This window comes from Lissotriton vulgaris, chromosome 3_1, assembly GCF_964263255.1.
Source record: "Lissotriton vulgaris chromosome 3_1, aLisVul1.2, whole genome shotgun sequence".
NCBI lineage: Eukaryota > Metazoa > Chordata > Amphibia > Caudata > Salamandridae > Lissotriton > Lissotriton vulgaris.
In genome coordinates this window covers 276,123,413-276,140,492 of record NC_141689.1, presented here as the reverse complement: position 1 = coordinate 276,140,492, position 17,080 = coordinate 276,123,413, and the positions used below count along the sequence as shown (strand labels likewise).

At 42.9% G+C, this 17,080-nt stretch overlaps 1 protein-coding gene across 22 annotated transcripts in view; it reads left to right on the top strand.

Moving 5' to 3' along the window:
* TCF4 (transcription factor 4) overlaps positions 1-17,080 on the top strand; it is an 822,748-nt gene that overhangs the window by 239,936 nt on the left and 565,732 nt on the right. For 16 of the 22 annotated variants that reach the window (XM_086960420.1, XM_086960423.1, XM_086960424.1 and 13 more), the window contains exons 4-5: positions 11,663-11,722; positions 14,608-14,704. In XM_086960420.1, the coding sequence (XP_086816546.1) occupies positions 11,663-11,722; positions 14,608-14,704 (157 nt within the window). The remainder of the gene's footprint in view (positions 1-11,662; positions 11,723-14,607; positions 14,705-17,080) is intronic. The other 6 variants (XM_086960433.1, XM_086960432.1, XM_086960431.1 and 3 more) reach the window with 1 other exon arrangement.

Sequence of the window (17,080 nt, the reverse complement as noted above, 5' to 3'; positions counted from 1 at the left end):
AGAGTGGCAGAGAAATAGAGAGACTGGCGTTTTCAATAAAAGGTTTATTGGACAGTCTTCTTTCTCATGCAAGAAAAAGTGAACTACTACAATCGTAATGCAGACTGTAAAGTATAATGCATACAGCGAGAACAATATTCAAAAATAATACTGTAAGAGCATTGTATGGTTCCGAAACCATATTTAAATACATACATAAATAACAATGACTAAAAATACTCAACTGGTGCTTCTAAAATACGCCTGCCTTAATGTACCTAACCTAAGTCTAGTACGCGGGAAGAGTAAGTATTGTGTAGCATATGTTTTAGTTTTCTTTGCCAAGAATCTATCCAAGATTTCTCTAGGTTCTAATCAGCTCCATACCTTAGTTTAGAATGAAGGTGGTCTGGTATCTCAGTCTCTGGACTCGATTTCTATATCTTTTATACTAATATAAAGAGAGAGCCCCAACCTTTGAGGCGAGTAATTTAAAGAACCACAGCACCAATCACAACACCCAATACAGCGTTGGAAAGGGCAGTTGCAGCAGAAGGACATTGGCTATGCAGACGCCCACCATATACATTTGAAAGTTAAAAGAACCGTGCCAGCAAAGTAGTCCCTTGTGGGCGTGTCTGCGTTGTGCTGTGGGCGTGTGCTGGGGCCTGACAAATGCTGGGGGGGCGTGGTACGTTCCGCCCTTCATGCCATCTCTCATATCGTGGGCGTGTGCTGGGGCGTGGGCGTGTGCGGGGCGCAGGATTACGGGAAATAAAAGCAATATTTAATTGTTTTTTCTTCTCAGGTTCTGTACATTCCAGCTCCGGGTGTGCTTGCCCCGCGCTCCCAGTGACGTGCACCTGCTTTACTGTATGGAGGTCAGGCATGGCGCTATTCCCAAGGGCCGGAAGGAGCGCAAACAGGGGCCATTGTGCAGGAAATGTAATCTCGCCTTAACTTCCGGTGACGCCTGAAGCGCACACTGGAGATTTTCCACTTCTGTTGCGCACAGGCCTCGCGCCACGCACATCCGGACACAAGGCCTGCTCCCCCAGAAATATGTAATGATATTCTGCAAACCAACATCCCACATACCATCACTCCGCGATTTTTATAACCCGGGACTATTACTCCGCAAAGACATCATTTCTAAAACTTTTACAACGCATATGACTTTATCACGCATGCCATTGTAACGCAAATGCACGTGTGGTAAAGTCATATACATTGTAAAAGTACATCATTAAAACATCAAATATATGTTTGTATATATGTGTATATATATGTATATATATGTGTGTGTGTATATATATATATATTTTTTTTTTTTTCACTTAAAAAAACATAGGTTTCAGGCCTTATATAGTTAGGAATTAGCATTTAAAAAACCATTGAAATTGTTGCTCCTATATAGTTTATTGTACTAACTATATTTCGCGCACCCGCAATCCACTGCTGATGTCACATATTACATCATTCATTACATGGTCAGTGACATCACTGATGACATCTCAGATGACATCTCAGATGACATCACTGATGACATCTCATTTGACATCACTGATGACATCACTGATGACATCATCCAGTGACTGTGTGTTTTTGTAAAGTTTAAATATGTTTTACATATTGAAGAATGAGTGGATGTATAATTGTCTGGATGAAGGATTTAGTAGGTGCGTGACTGACTGTATGAGTGAGTGATTAAATGTGTCTTACTAAATGCATGGGTTAGTGACTAAACTGTCTGAATGTGTCAATCACTATGTCTGTTGTTGTGTAAGCTGCTGCATGTGTTGATCAGTAGCTATATGAGTGGCTATATGGGTTATTGATTGGTTGCCCAAGTATTTGAATGGGAGACTGAGTGTGTGTGTGGGTGGCTGGGAGGTGTGTGACTCTGTGCATAGATGTGTGAGCAGTTGATTCACTAGGTGTATGAGTTCAAGAGTGCATGTGGAAACAGCTATATGGGCGGTTGACTGTGTGCATGGGTGTGTTGGTGAGTGAATGGATATCTCAGTGCTACATTTCCAAGTAAGTACATATGTAAAACACAGTGCTTGTGAAAGTTGGCATATATAAATGACTATACATGAGAGCCAGTGAATGTGCGAGTGGCTGTATGGATCATTGTGTACTTGTATCAGTGATTGTATAAGAGAGAAAGTATGTGTTAGTATATGTTTGAATAAGTAAGGTGTTGTGTGTATAACTGTATAGTTGAGGAAATGGGAAGTGTGATTGATTCTTTGCATGACTGACTAGGTGTGTGAGTAACTCCATGGATGAGTGGCAGTGTGTGAGTGTCTGTATAGGTGTATGAGTGCATATGATAGTGTTGTATTGATGAGTGACTGTATGTATGAGTGATTCTAGGGGTGAATGAGTGAATGTGTGTGGAGAACCTAGGAATCAGTGAGTGCGTATGTAGTAACTGGTATTGGTGTGTCAATGGTTTCAAGAATGGTAGTCTGTATTTACACTGGGTGTATCAAAGTTTATATTAGAGTGTGAGGAGGTGCATCATATTATCACATGAATGATATCATCAGTGATGTGATCAGTGATGTCAAATGAGATGTCATCAGTGATGTCATCAGTGATGTCACTGACCATGTCATGAATGATGTAATATGTGACATCATCAACAGTGGATTGCGGGTGCGCGAAATATAGTTAGTACAACTAACTATATAGGAGCAATTTCAATAGTTTTTAAAATGCTAATTCCTAACTATATAAGGCCTGAAACCTATGGTTTTTTAACCTCATCCGTGCTGCCCCGATTTACCGCCGGTGCTGGGGCCCAATGTTAATGGGTGTGGTCATGACGGAACGGTTCCGTCATGAGCACAGCCCAACCGATGCTCATGACGGAACCGGTCCGTCATGAGCATCGAAAGGGTTAAGTGAATTTGCAAGGTTTTTAAATTGCTAATTCCTAACTATATAAGGCCTGAAACCTATGGTTTTTTAAGTGAATTTGCAAGGTTTTTTAAATGCTAATTCCTAACTATATAAGGCCTGAAACATATGGTTTTTTAAGTAAATTTGCAAGGTTTTTTAAATGCTAATTCCTAACTATATAAGGCTTGAAACCTATGGTTTTTTCAGTGAATTTGCAAGGTTTTTTAAATGCTATTTCCTAACTATATCAGGCGTGAAACCTATATTTTTTTTCAATAAATTTCAAAGGTTTTGTAAATGCTAATTCTATTAGCGGATAACGTTTATATATGTTATTATCCTTCTGGGACCACCTGAGCAGCCATCTTGTTTCTCAGGAGAAGTGAGGCACAAGAGAAGAGTGGAAAACACGAAAAGGGGGCAGGGTTGAGACCCCCCTGACCCCCTAGCCCTTCTCAGGGGGTCCCAGATGGACCACCAAGTGCAAAAAATGTTGTATTTTTTTTTAAATCGCGGGGTATGCGCAATGTACACGTACGGTGCGCGTACCCCACGATTTTTAATTTCTTTTTTTTTTTTTGGCCTTTGGGGGTCCTTTTGGGGACCCCCTGAGAAGGGCTAGAGGGTTGGGGGGGTCTCTATCCTGCCCCCTTTTCGTGTTTTCCACTCTTGTTTTGGGCTCTCTTGTGCCTCAGTTCTCCTGAAAAACAAGAAGGTGGCCAACACTTCCTGGTTTGGAATGTTGACAGTCGACTGCCAGCCAATCAGAAACTCTCTCGCGCACGTAAGGGTACGCGCACGAATGCGTACGGTACGCGTCCGGTGAGCGCGTATAGATATATAATTTGCTCAAGTTACATTTTCTCAACAACTATTGGAGGGATTTTCACCAAATATAGAAAAGGCACTACTGCATACCTGTCCCTACCATTTTGCCAAGTTTGGTGTAATTCCGTTCAGCCGTTCGGGCTGTAGCCGTGTCTAAATGTCCCATAGAAAATGCCATTTGAAAAATTTCAAATTCAATTTTCTCAAGAACTACTGGAGGGATTTTCACCACACATAGCAAAGGCACATCTGCATACCAGGCCCTACCATTTTGCCAAGTTTGGTGTAATTCCATTCAGCCGTTCGGGCTGTAGCCGTGTCTAAAGGTCCCTATGGAAATTAACATGGGGAAAACACGTTTTGGGACCCCCCTTTTTTCTCGGCCCCCGCTTGACGAATCCCACCGAAACTTTCAGGGAAGGAGCGGAGCAGAGCGAAGCAATTTTAAAGAAAATTACACGCAGATTCCTCAATCGGCGCCAAAGTTATTCCCAATAGAATGTTGGGGATTTCCTATTGTAAATAAGTCCTAACTATATATACCTACTGGCGACCGCCAGTATGTAATATATATATATATATATCTTTCCTCACAAAATGTTGCTCTGTGGGTTGCAGTGGCCCCGAGGGAGGTGACGTGTACACCGGCCGAGCACTCCGGTAATCCAATTATCCCAAATGTTCCAACACGGTACCACACGCTCTCAGGGACCCAAACACAACGCAAAGCCAGCAGAGTCCAAGGGTGTTTATTAACACGTAGGTGTTAATAAACACCCTTGGACTCTGCTGGCTTTGCATTGTGTTTGGGTCCTGGAGAGCGTGTGGTACCGTGTTGGAACTTCTGGGATTGATTTTATATATATATATATATATATATATATATATATATATTTTTTTTTTTTTTTTCACACGTACAATCCGGCGCAATCCTTCCAAGATTGGACAAAAGGAATCACACAGGAGCCGTGGCCTCTATTCAAGTGCAGATTTATTGCAGACACAACGTCCTACGCGTTTCGGAGGGGATCACTCCTTCGTCACGGGCAAACTTTGTGCATTTCATCTTTGTTAATAAAGTAAATCAACATGTCACGTGATACAATCAACATAAACAAAATACTATTTCATATTATAATTCATATGAGTGATTTCAGGCAAATCGCTTTGTCTCCCCGTGCCTACCACAAATGAATGTGTTCTTCTGTAATGTAAATTATGCTCATGCCATGTTGTCGAGTTCACGCTATATAATATTGCAAGGAAAAATAAAGTGGGGAAACTCGAGTTCACACACTACTGAACACACACTCTTAAGTGCATCAGCAGTGCACTGTGAATCGGAGCGTTTCACAGGCCTGTCACAGAAGAAATGCTATCAAAACGAAATCCTACAAACCAATATACTACTGGCCGGCAGCAATTCATACCTGGACAACGTCGGGACGGGCTGCTAGTAAGAGATATTTTTACATAACCTGGTGTGGATTCTCTTTTGTGGTGTATTTATTGTGTCACTGGTGTGTGTGTGTTGTGCAGACGCTTACACATTGCCTCTGGGATGAGCCATACTGCTCTGCCAAGCTACCGATGGGGTGAGCAGGGGTTATCTTGGGTGTGTAACTCCCTTACCCTAACTAGAGTGGTGGGTTGTGCCTGGTGCATACCCTAGCCTACCAGAAACCCCAGTTCTAACAGGTCATTTTCATTTTGAGGTTCTGTGGCTTGAGCATTCATCATCCAGTTAGTTAGCCAGACATGTTGTCCAATGACTAGCCTCATATGTTCTCTAGGATAAAGGCAGAGGAGGAGTTTGGCTACAGCATTTTGGATTAATGAAACTGCATGCCAAGGTATAGACTGTCTGTTAATTAAAACTTGGAAATCACAAGTTTGAAGATAGCTTTTAGTTTTTTTTTGGTATCCAACGTCTGGGAAGATGCTGTCAAAGTTTTCATTGGGTAGAAGATGTGCTTTGTGACTTTGTTGGCATGTAGTATGATTGATAAGATCTGAGTCCATACTTAACCCTGGATTTCTCACTTCTTGAGGTAACTAGAGGGACATCAGTTTTCTTGGGCTGAATGTCCATAGGCTGACTTTTGTGCCATTGTGTACAGGTTATGAATTCTGTTTATGCAATATGGCACTTTAAATGGTAATTCATCATTCTGAAGTCTAGGACAGAGGTAATAGTTAAGTCTTGGCTTATAGGGGTCTTCTAAGCAATGTATTTTTAGAAAGATTTGCATATTATCTGCTTTGTAGGCTGGGGTATAGCGGTGCTGTATCAGGTTGTCTTATTTCATCCCCTGATTTCCGCCATTTGCGTTGAGTTTTGATTTCATTTTTCTGATATTGTCATAAAGCTACATGATCTTCTTGATGTCAATCCTGGTTGTGGGTTTAATGGTATATGGTTGTCCAATTCAGTGGGAGATCCAGCTGTAGAAGGTGTACTTCTTGATGTCACTTACTTGTTTTTTTTCCAATGGAGCAGTTAAATGTTTGGAGGTCCAGTTTATCTTTATCTCTCTGTGTGATTGTTGATTGCTGTCCCTGTCTTTGAGGTTTTGTTGTAGGTCAGTATATTAGATAAGTGTAATTGCTCCAAATGACTGGGGAGTGGTCAGTCACCGAGGTGTGTGTGTGGGGCACAGTGGGGAAAAGCAGATTTGACATCCATTGTGTGACTGGCAGAGTGAGTTCGATCAGATATGATTTGCTGGAGGTTGAAGTCCTCAAGATTGAATACGATTACTTTTGTCATTAAATTCTTCTATTCTTCTTCTTAAACTAAGTGTTATGTTCGCTGCTAGGATGTATACTTTGGGGTGGTTTAAAATAGTTTTGGTGATTTATGTCTAGTAAAGAATCCTTAAAATATCTATTTCTAGGAGGCGGTCTATAGATGAAAAGGATGAAATGGGCGGAAATCAGAGTAGGGCAGTATATTAGCAGCAAGGGTTCACAGTAGCTTGTGATGAAGTCTTTGATGTTGGATATTTTGTGCGAGTTGTTACGAGTGATTCCTAGGTCTCCTCTAATCTTGTTGCACAATTTAGATGATGGTGATGTTTTCAGGTGGAATAGCTTCATGGCATGATGGCATGATGGTGCGGAATCCTTCCTAATCCACATTTTCTGTAATGAGTCTGGTCCGGTGCTGCTCTGAAGGTTGAGACTGTTCCTGTTCACAGATATTGCATTGACGAGATCCAGCAATTTAGTTGTTGTGTTTCTCTCCTTTTGTCATGATGCTGCTTCGCAGAGGTGGTGCCTTGTGTAGAACTGGAGAGGTGGAATCAGGGATATTGGTGGGAGTCAGTGTGGTGGGAGGGGGTTCCACCTTTGGTCGGAGTTAGAATTAGATGCTGAGCAGGGGCGCAACACAGGCCACCGCAGCCCCTACAATGCAGGGGGCCCCAAGCTCCAGGGGCCTCCCTCAGTGCTGCACTATGGCCGCCAAAGAGCTCCTGATTGAGTCTGAAGGCTGCCCCTCTTCGTACCGTGCAGGGAGGCCCCCTCATTTTTCATTACGCCAGTGATGCTGGGCTTTTGGCTTAGAGAACCCTGGGGCTATGGATGTGGCTACAGCATAGTGAGTTGGATGGGCTAGAAGGGGATCTGGAAGTGTGTAGAGGTGAATGCTAGGAATCCAGCTATCATGTGCTTATGCCCTATCTTTAATCATTAACTTCTCCTTGCAAGCGACAATTTGAGTATCCGCTGCAAGGATTGAGCTCTTCTTGTGGGTGGGTTGTGTGAGATCTTTAGACCACGGTGCAGACAAAACAATGATCTCAGCTGTTTCTGCTTTAGAGAGACCTGGGAGGATAGGTGACAGCAAAGAGTAGTGGACGTATGCCACTCTGCACAGATGTATTCATACTTAATGTTTTAAACCAATCAGTGTTTTTCAATTGGGGCGAAGGAGGAGAGTAAAGGGGAACAGTTGGTGCAGGTTGCTTCTGGTCATAGGATCGAAATAGTGTTTGAGAGCTCAGCTGCTTTTTTCTCCTTTAAATCCGTGTTTTTCGCATGTTAGAGAATGTGTAGCAGGCAAGATGGGAATCAATGAAAACACCATCGAGTTGTAAGGACATGGGGCATTAGAAAAAGTGCAAAATGACCCTATGAAATTCCAGTGCATACAGTTGACCCACAGCACTATCAAACATTTGGAACACAAACACGGAACACCTCACTGACGTTTTCACGAGCTGATAGTGAAACAAGCATTGGAAATGCAATAGGTCTCGCCTTTGATTAAGTTAAAGCCATTTGCTTTGCTAATGGTATTGTATAGCAAAGCAAATGGCTTTAACTTAATGAAAGGGGAGACCTATTGCATTTTTATTTCTTTTTTTTATGAGACGTAAAGCAATGTTTGGTGTATCTTAGCTACCCTTGCTTTGGGCAAGCCAGATTGGAAAGTCGCACGCACGATGCAAAACCAGCGCTCAGGGTTAGAGATCTTGGGGCGGGCGTTTTGGGGAAAATGCAACTTCTTATATCCAACATAAACAGCCCACAAGAGCGCAAACACTATAAGCCCAACACACAAATCAATGCGTAACTATTTGGATTAAATTTAAATCACTTCAAATAATCTGCCCTAAATAGTAGCATTCCAGAGATGAAAAGTATAGAAAACGTATTACTTTGTTTTGATAGAAAAGTCCCAAGGCGGACAAGAATAATTACATATTCTGTATTCGCCAATGGATACAATACTAAAAAATCTGCCTAGTAGCGACCAATCTAAAAACAATTAAGAATTCTAGAACAATCACAAATATATAATTTATTCAGATTTAAAATGTATTCTTATTTGTTTGAGACTGTCTTAAAAATAGGCTAACAAAATAACTTATTACCAAAACTATACCTAGACACAAACAAAGGATAGACAACAAACCAGCACAAAATTCAAAGCATGTTTGAAACTAAAGTCAGGACAGTTGAAATAAATAGCATAATGTGGTTAAATATAAATACGCTCCTTATCAACCATCAATCTTAGTTGTGAACTGGCACCCTCCCCTGCAGAAGGTAAGTCTACTCTAGGGAATACAGGCTGCTGAGCTAGGCCAGGACAGTACAGTGTTGACCTTGTGTAACTGGAGCCTAAACTTTCCCTCAAAATGCATGCTTGGCAGAGCGTTTTCGGGGTGCCCGTCCTGGTCGAGAACACAAGGTACACCACTTCTCATGAGCACGTGTCTGTCAGCCGCAGGAGAGGGAGGGGGTCCTTGCCCTGTGCTGCGGGAAGGAGTCACCCCCTGCACAAAGCACAGTTGCCGGCACACTTCGGGCACGGGCCGCCTCACTCAGGGCAGCTGCTGAGGACGCCAGAGTCTCCCATGGGCACCGTGCGGCCCAAGAGAAGAGGAAATATTGTGGGGGAGGCTGAGAAGTGCACTTTTTATGTACAAACACCGAGCACGCCATGCCCTTCCTGCAAAAGCACGGTCAGAACTTCACATGAGGGGCGTTAAAAGCCGCACATCCAGCATCCCTGAAGCAACACCACACAAGCCCAGCTTCACACTACACGCTCTCGCTCCAAGCTTCACACTACATGCTCTGCCACCCACCTCCATCCTGCACACCTAGCTCCGTCCGAGTACAGCTATTCTTGCCCTGGCTCACACTGAAAGAAATATAAGAAGTATCAGCAGACATACACTCCATGTGGAACACAGCAAAGCCTGGCCACCCGACACATTGCTGTCAACGCCGGCACTGCTTCTCCTCATACACACAGCATTGCGAGCAAGTACTCGGGTCTCAACACTCACTGTCTGCCTAAAAAGTACATGTGCTGCATGCCTCGCTTACCGATCACATTCATGTACCCCCAGAACCTCAGTCACCACACCTCCACTCCACCAAGAGCACTCCATACACACTGTATAGAGCTCAACCACGCAGAAACCCTCCACAGACCACACTGAATGCCTACACACAGAGCCCATTGATCCTTTGCGCTCTATTCCCAGCACTCCACCCACCAACCTTACAACATATGCACAGGCAGCACCCACCCGCACGCACTGCCCTATCTGCCTCAAACCTTACGACTTGGCCAGCACCCGGACATCTGAAACATCTATAGGTCCAGCCGCAGTCTATAATTAGCCCCTGGGGTGCAGTGCTGTCACCCTCCCATACTCGACTTACTACACTGTACTGCTCGCCCTCGACCTCCCAGGACGCCTCAGTGGCGCAGGGCAGCAGCCACCCTTACCGACAGGCACAATGCACATACTCACAGACATGTAGCGTGTCCCGTGCACTCTGTACAGTCCATGTGTGTCTATGTGTCACAGACCAGTAGCTGCTCCCCGCACCACCGCACGCACTTGGCCATATCTTGGACTAAGTATTTTTTAGGATTATTTTACTGAAAATAAATAGAATGTACGGACAATTGTAGCATTTTTTCTTTTGACTAAGCAACTTAGTAACGTAAGCATTTCTTTAAATATTAGATTTCAAGAAACATTTTTAATCACTTAGTACGTATCTGAGTTTGTTCATGAGTTTTGATGCATGTTCTTCTCACATCAGTTGCTTCTGTTTTCTCGGTTTCACTGCATCTCGCTTTCACTTTAAAGTGAAAGCGACACGCAAAAAAAACATGCAGCAGAGCTTGTCTTTATGGGGCCATGTGTTTGAAACACATGGCCCCATAAAGATAAGAAAGCTTTTGCAACGGGAGGAAGGCAGACGAGCCCGTCCAAGTGGGCCATCTGAAAAAGAGAAAAGTATACGTCATACAAACCTCTTTTCCAATGGCTGGCCCCCGTTTAGCAGAAACGGTGACGCCGGCCAATGCAAAAGAGGGGCGGGGCTTGAAGCCCTTGACTGAAAGTCCCTCAAAAACATTCAATCTCACTGAGCGAGCTGCGATGTGCGCAGCCACGCTAGCCAAGACCTAAAAATAACATGAGCCAACTGAATTCACAGAATATAATTTTTCGCCCCTTGTAAGTTTGTGCAAATCTTACCTGCTTTGATTGGTTTAGTTGGTGCAATTATCAATGCATATTTCTGTTGTATTATTATACTAGGACACGTTATGAAAAATCTGGTCGGAGAACTAGGCCCTGGTGTAATTTCTGATTGTTAAGTGAAATTGTTGAGAAATTCTTGAGATACTCAATTACGCAATGATGTACAGTTGATTTTGTGCTTTTTCTTTATAGGGTAAAATGCATCCTTTTGCCAACAAATTTTAGATAAAAATGTTTTGCAAAATTCTGACGCAGGCATCTCTAGTAATGTGTAATTTTTTGAGGATTTTGCAACATTTCCAGAAAGGATATTGCATGAATTTCACCTAGGCTTACATGGCACCCTAAAGGGTTTCCTGTGTAGCTTGTACCTGGCATGTTTTGTTGTGTTAAATGTAATCTAGTGTTCGTGCACTGCCCATGCAAATCTGCAGCTTTGCCTCTTTCTGAATGTAAACTAATGCTTATCATCAAATCAGAGCTTCAGGCAGAGTACTGCATAGTGCCCCAGTGTGTGTGGAAGAAACGCAAGCTTGGTTTTATATAAGAGCAACTGATTTGCCTCTGTAGACTTTTTTCCTGTGATTAATTGATTTAATTTTAAGTCTGTCCCAACTGTTGTATTGCTAAGTTGTTACTGCTGGCATGTACAGGCGCAGACCTATTTAGTTTGAGCTCGGCGGCAATACTTGTTAACACCTGATATTCCAAAAGACAGAATGTTGCCTGCGTGGATGCGCTTTGTGCTGTTCCTTCGCCAGTGAAATGCACTTTCGTGTTGACTAAGTTTATAAATGAGCCTGTGTTATTCTGCTTCTACCGGCAATGTTAAAATCCTCCCCAAATGTAAACTTCTAACTGTTGAACGAACTAACTATTGCACATTAATAACTTTCTTCCTTCTTCCCTCTCCTCTTCAGAAGCTGTCATGCAGTGTGCAAGCCAGTGTGCATGGCCATCCACCCCGGAGGTGGCTGCATGTATGTTTTTACTTTTGTTATAATTATCTAATACACTTTTAAACTGACTGTTATCATGTTTGTGCGATTATTTAAGCAGTAATCATAGGGCACGTGCAGTAGAATGCAGGATTGCCAGTAAATGGTAACGCACTGCCAAGACATTTGCCCGCATTAGCAAACCTTAACTCCCTATTTCATATTTCTGTAAACGTGTTAATATATTTGATTGTTCTAAAGTTGGCATGTTGCTCATCAGGAAGTCCCAGTGCTTCATGAGGGCCACCATTTTACAGAAGCATGTTCCTTTATAAACACTTGTAATGCGGCAGGAAGGTGAGCAGACATTGGGTGCCAACTGTAATGCTAAATCTGGTTTATCGGTTGTCTAATGCAACGCTTGAAAACTCATGGACGTCAGGTGCTGCAAAAGGTCTTATAAGTATATCGTCAAACTTCTAAATGAAAAAAAGTATACTGTGGAGTGTCAATGCAGGCTATATGGTATGGTGTACACTATATTCCCAACAACGTAAAAACCGAGGTCATGATTTAGGGGTTGGCAGCGGGTTATCCCGTAATAAACGTGACAGATTTTCCGCCCTCCTCATTGAGTGCCATAGAATATAATGCTCTTGAATGAATAAATAAAATCTTTATTCGATTATAAAATGTAATCTTAAAAGGATGAAAATTAAAATCACATAAAATCTCAGTACATAAATATATGTAATAAATGCAGGGCCCGAGTCGGGGTACCATGCGGGTGGACAGGGTCCCCCCCACTTATTTTAACGGTAGCTCGATAACTGGAGCAAATGGAGCCACACATTCACTCTTTGGCCTCTCTGGGGCGAGATCGGAGCTCATTCAGAACGCTGCACACGTGCTGGCTTCTCTGATGCAATCCGATCTAAGGGGTGAGCGAGGGGAGGCAATAAGTCTGATGGTGCAAGCCAACTTTTGTGACGTCACTCCCTGTCGTGATGTCAGCGTCCCCCCACTTCTTTTTTTTAGGACTTGTGCCCTGAATAAATGCTACTGCTATGCTAATTGCTTGTGACTGAGTAACCCATCTGCCAAAGTGTAAATCAGGCCCATATTTTCCACATGTGATTGTACTAGTGAGTGGCATGAGAGGATAAAAGATGTCAAACAATGTCTTTACAAATGTTTGTTGTGTATGTATTGATATTTTTGTGCCACTATTTTCTAAGTTTACATATTGCCCACAAAAGTTGCACCATTAACAATGTCTTTAGTGATTTCATTTGGGGTGTCCTCTGTCATTTCAGATGTCATCAGTGATCTCCTGTTTGAGATCCTGAACAGTGCATGGTGAGAGCATTAGTGTTCATGTAGCAGACTGTCACTGGTGAATTAAAGCTTTTTTTTAGGTTTTAATTTGCAGCAATTTTATCACTTTTTATTGTGATTTTTTAATCCCCCAAGGGAAAGTTCAAGTGTGTGTACTTCAATGTTTTCCTCAAAATTTAGTTTTTACTGTGTGTACACATACACACACACGTGAGCGACGTGTATAAAGAAAATTAAAGTTGACATTGGTTTATAGTGACCACAGTACAATATGTCAAGAGGCATAACATGTGCATGTTATGGTACTACCTTTAATTTATTGCTCACACCCACTTTGCTTTTGTTTTTATAAGGATGATACTTGTGAATTATTTTGCATTATTTGTAGCTCTACCATAATTCTAATGAATTATTCTTTTCATTCAAGGGATATTTCCCTCCAGCTAATTAGTTTCAAAGCATGAGAGTGTATTTAGATTCTGGGTGGCCTCAAACCATGCTGCTGAGCTTCACGGTTGCCTTTTCAGCATCACCTTCATGAAGGGTAAACAAAATCTGAATATTCTAGTTGCAGTCTAAACATACTGCTAGCTGAATTTTGCAGGCAATAGCTTCAAAAACGTCTCAATTCTACACAAAGCAAATTCTTAAAATTCCCTTTCTGATAGGTTTTTCTGGTGACATTTATTTTGTCACCGGAACCTCTTGATGGGGATGCTGTGTTGTCCATTCTGTAGGCCCCAGTGCCTGCCAAATAACCAGTCCAAATTGATGCACTGTCCTGTTTCTTCTCAGTAGCAAATTCTGTGTCAATCCGAACGGTCACATACGAGAGAACATGGACTGCCAGCAAGTGATAGTTTACCTATAAGAGGAAGAAAGGTTTGCTCACACGTTGAAGAAAATTGGTTCATATTTTATCATGAATTGGGACATTTTGAGTTTCTCTGTGGAAAGGAGTATAATCTCCCGTAGGGATGAAAAGAATAATAGAAATTGTGTTAAGGTGCAAACTTTTCTAGAAGAACGTGAAAGCTGCAACTGGTTTAGGGCAGGGTTTACTGTAGATCTGCCTCAGTAGTAGATAATGGATGTGTGATTTGACTCCAAAACTACAAACTGTATCATAAAAAAGCATTAGATTGCAATACAAAAATTGAAAGAAAAGCTGGGGGGAGAATATAATGTATGCTGCACCAACTTCCGAAATATTCTTGTTTGCAGATTTATGCTACTTACTTTGAACATGCTGCCAAACTACTCATGTACAGCCACATGGTCTAGCAGTACTTCCACTCTTCAACAGACCTTAATAATACTTACATCATAGTTTGTGCTGTATGTCCGCTAACAACTGCATCCAAGAAAGCATTCTGAACGATATATTAATAAGTCTTCCACAAAATGTATATATTTTTTTTGTACCAGAAAACATGAATAAGATTTCCTTGATTGCCAAATCAGCACATTCTGCTTATACAGAAATCGTTGATTAAATGTCTTCATAGAAGATGAATTAAAATGTGTCTCGGTTTCTTTGCAAGTAATACGCAGTGACTGTGATCTTACTATTCTTGTTACCTTAACAGAACTATGGAGATGGTGCCCATTATGATCACATGCCTAGCAGAGACCTTGGGTCTCACGACAATCTTTCACCGCCTTATGTCAATTCTCGATTACACGGTAAGAACAACATGCTTTTCTTTATTAATTGTGAATGTGATTGCTCTTACTGAATAAGGTATTTAACATCTAAATTTATATCGAATCCCTATCCTGAGATGTCACGGCCACTTCATTAAAAAAATATGGAATTAATGTGAGGGCTTCAAATTGTGGACAAGTCACACATTTGATACATTAAATATTCTTGGTCTTTATGCATGATAGCGTTTACTAGGCCAAATGCACATTTCAAAATCTTCTTAGCTGTAGGAGATGATTGGTAGCAAAGGGAGACTTTCCCAGACCATTTCAAAAGTAGGAAGAAATATGACCTCTAGGAACATCAAGAAGTCCCTCCAGAAACTTCTTGAAAATTATAGCCCTATAAAGATAGCTGAATCTCTGTCCTATCTATCTATCTATCTATCTATCTATCTATCTATCTATCTATCTATCTATCTATCTATCTATCTATCTATCTATCTATCTATCTATATATAATTCCAGTGCAGTGTAGCGCTCTGAAGTTTGAAATGTTGGATTGAACCGTATGTAAAATGAGCTATTGCTTAGGAGTTCTGTGGTAAAACGATGTCAAAGGACCATGATTCCAGGACAGTCATTTAGATGGTCAGCAACTGCCTGTGCAAATACATTTAATGGCAGAACCTTAGTACATCGGGTTACCTCAGAAGTGTTATGTGAGATAATATGTTGATTTATGGACAGTAAGACAGAGGCAGCACCTTGTCAATCAATCAATCAGGGGTTTGTAAAGCGCGCTACTCACCCCTGAGGGTCTCAAGGCGCAGGAGGGGGGGTGCAGCTCCGGATCGTTCGAAGAGGTCCTTCCTGGACGTGTGCAGGCTCGGAAGCGTCTGATGTTCACCCTTAGCTCATTTCAGGTCTTGGCTGTGACGTAGGAGAAGGCTCTCCTGCCTGTTCTGTTCCTGCGGATGCGGGGGACCTTGGCCAGGGCGAGGTTGGCGAAGAGGAGGTTTCTCTTGGGTACGTGGAAGGATACTCTGTTGTTGAGGTATTTGGGTCCGATGTTGTAAAGGGATTTGTAGGCTTGGGTGAGGAGTTTGAAGGTGACCCTCTTGTCGACGGGGAGCTAGTGCAGGTCTCGTAGGTGTTGGGTCATGTGTTCGTGATGCGGTGTCCAGAGGACAAGTCTAGCTGTGGCATTCTGTATGGTTTGGAGTTGTTTGTGGAGAAGAGTTCTGTTGATTCTGGCATATAGGGCATTGCTGTAGTCCAATCTGCTAGTTATGAGCGCGTGGGTAACGGTCCTTCTCTAGTCGGGGAGAGGGGGGGGATCCATTTAAAGGTCTTGCGGAGGATGTGCAGGCAGTTGAAGTAGGTGGAAGAGGCGTCGTTGATCTGGCCGTTCATGGAGAGGGAGTAGTCAAGGATGATGCCGAGGTTTCGTGCGTGGTCTGTATGGGTGGGTGGAATCCAGAGGATGGGGCCACCAGCTGTTGTCCCAGGCAGAGGTGCGGGGTCAGAGGATGAGGATCTCAGTCTTCTCTGAGTTAAGCTTCAGACAGCTGTCTTTCATCCAGGTTGCCACGTTCTTAATTTCTTCCTGGAAGCAGAGCCTAGTGTCTTCGGGATTCTTTGAGAGGGAGATAATGAGCTGGGTGTTGTCGGCGTAGGATACAATGCTGAGCCCATGCTGTCTGACAATGGCGGCGAGGGGGGCCATGTAGATGTTGAAAATCGTGGGGCTGAGAGACGATCCTTGGGGTACTCCGCATGGGTTATCGGTGGGTTTGGAGAGGAAGGGACTGATCCGAGGGCAAGTTCTTGTATCCTCGCGTCGTGAAGTCTGGTTATGATCGTGCGATGTGAGACAGTGTCGAAGGCTGCGGAGAGGTCTAGAAGGATGAGGGCCGCAGTGTGTCACTGGTTTAGTAGCATGCAGATGTCATCCGTGGCAGTGAGGAGTCTCTCAGTGACTTTGGCCACGAAGGGGAAGAGAGAGATGGGCCGGTAGTTTTTCAGGTCTGTTGGGTCTGCCGTTGGTTTCTTGAGGAGGGTTTAACCTCCGCCCGTTTCTACTCGTCTTAGTTTGGGTGCAATGGCGGCAGTGGCCCTGTGGAATATGTGAGGTGTGCAGAGGTCCGGTGGGGCTCCTGAGTTGGTTTTCTTCATGGTTGCGGTGATGTGTTCGACAGTGGCGGGATTCCAGGCCCTGATAGTTGGTTTGTTTGCTGCGTTGGCGGGGGGAGGGAGTGTCCGGCGTCTGTTCGCTGAAGTTGTGTGTGACACTGCTGTATCTCTTTGCGTCCTTAAGATAGGCTGCATTAGGTGTTTTAACTTTATTTGCGCTGAAAATTGCTGAGAATTGCTTTGTTGTGTAATTGTTGATTTTGGACCTTTTAAAGATAT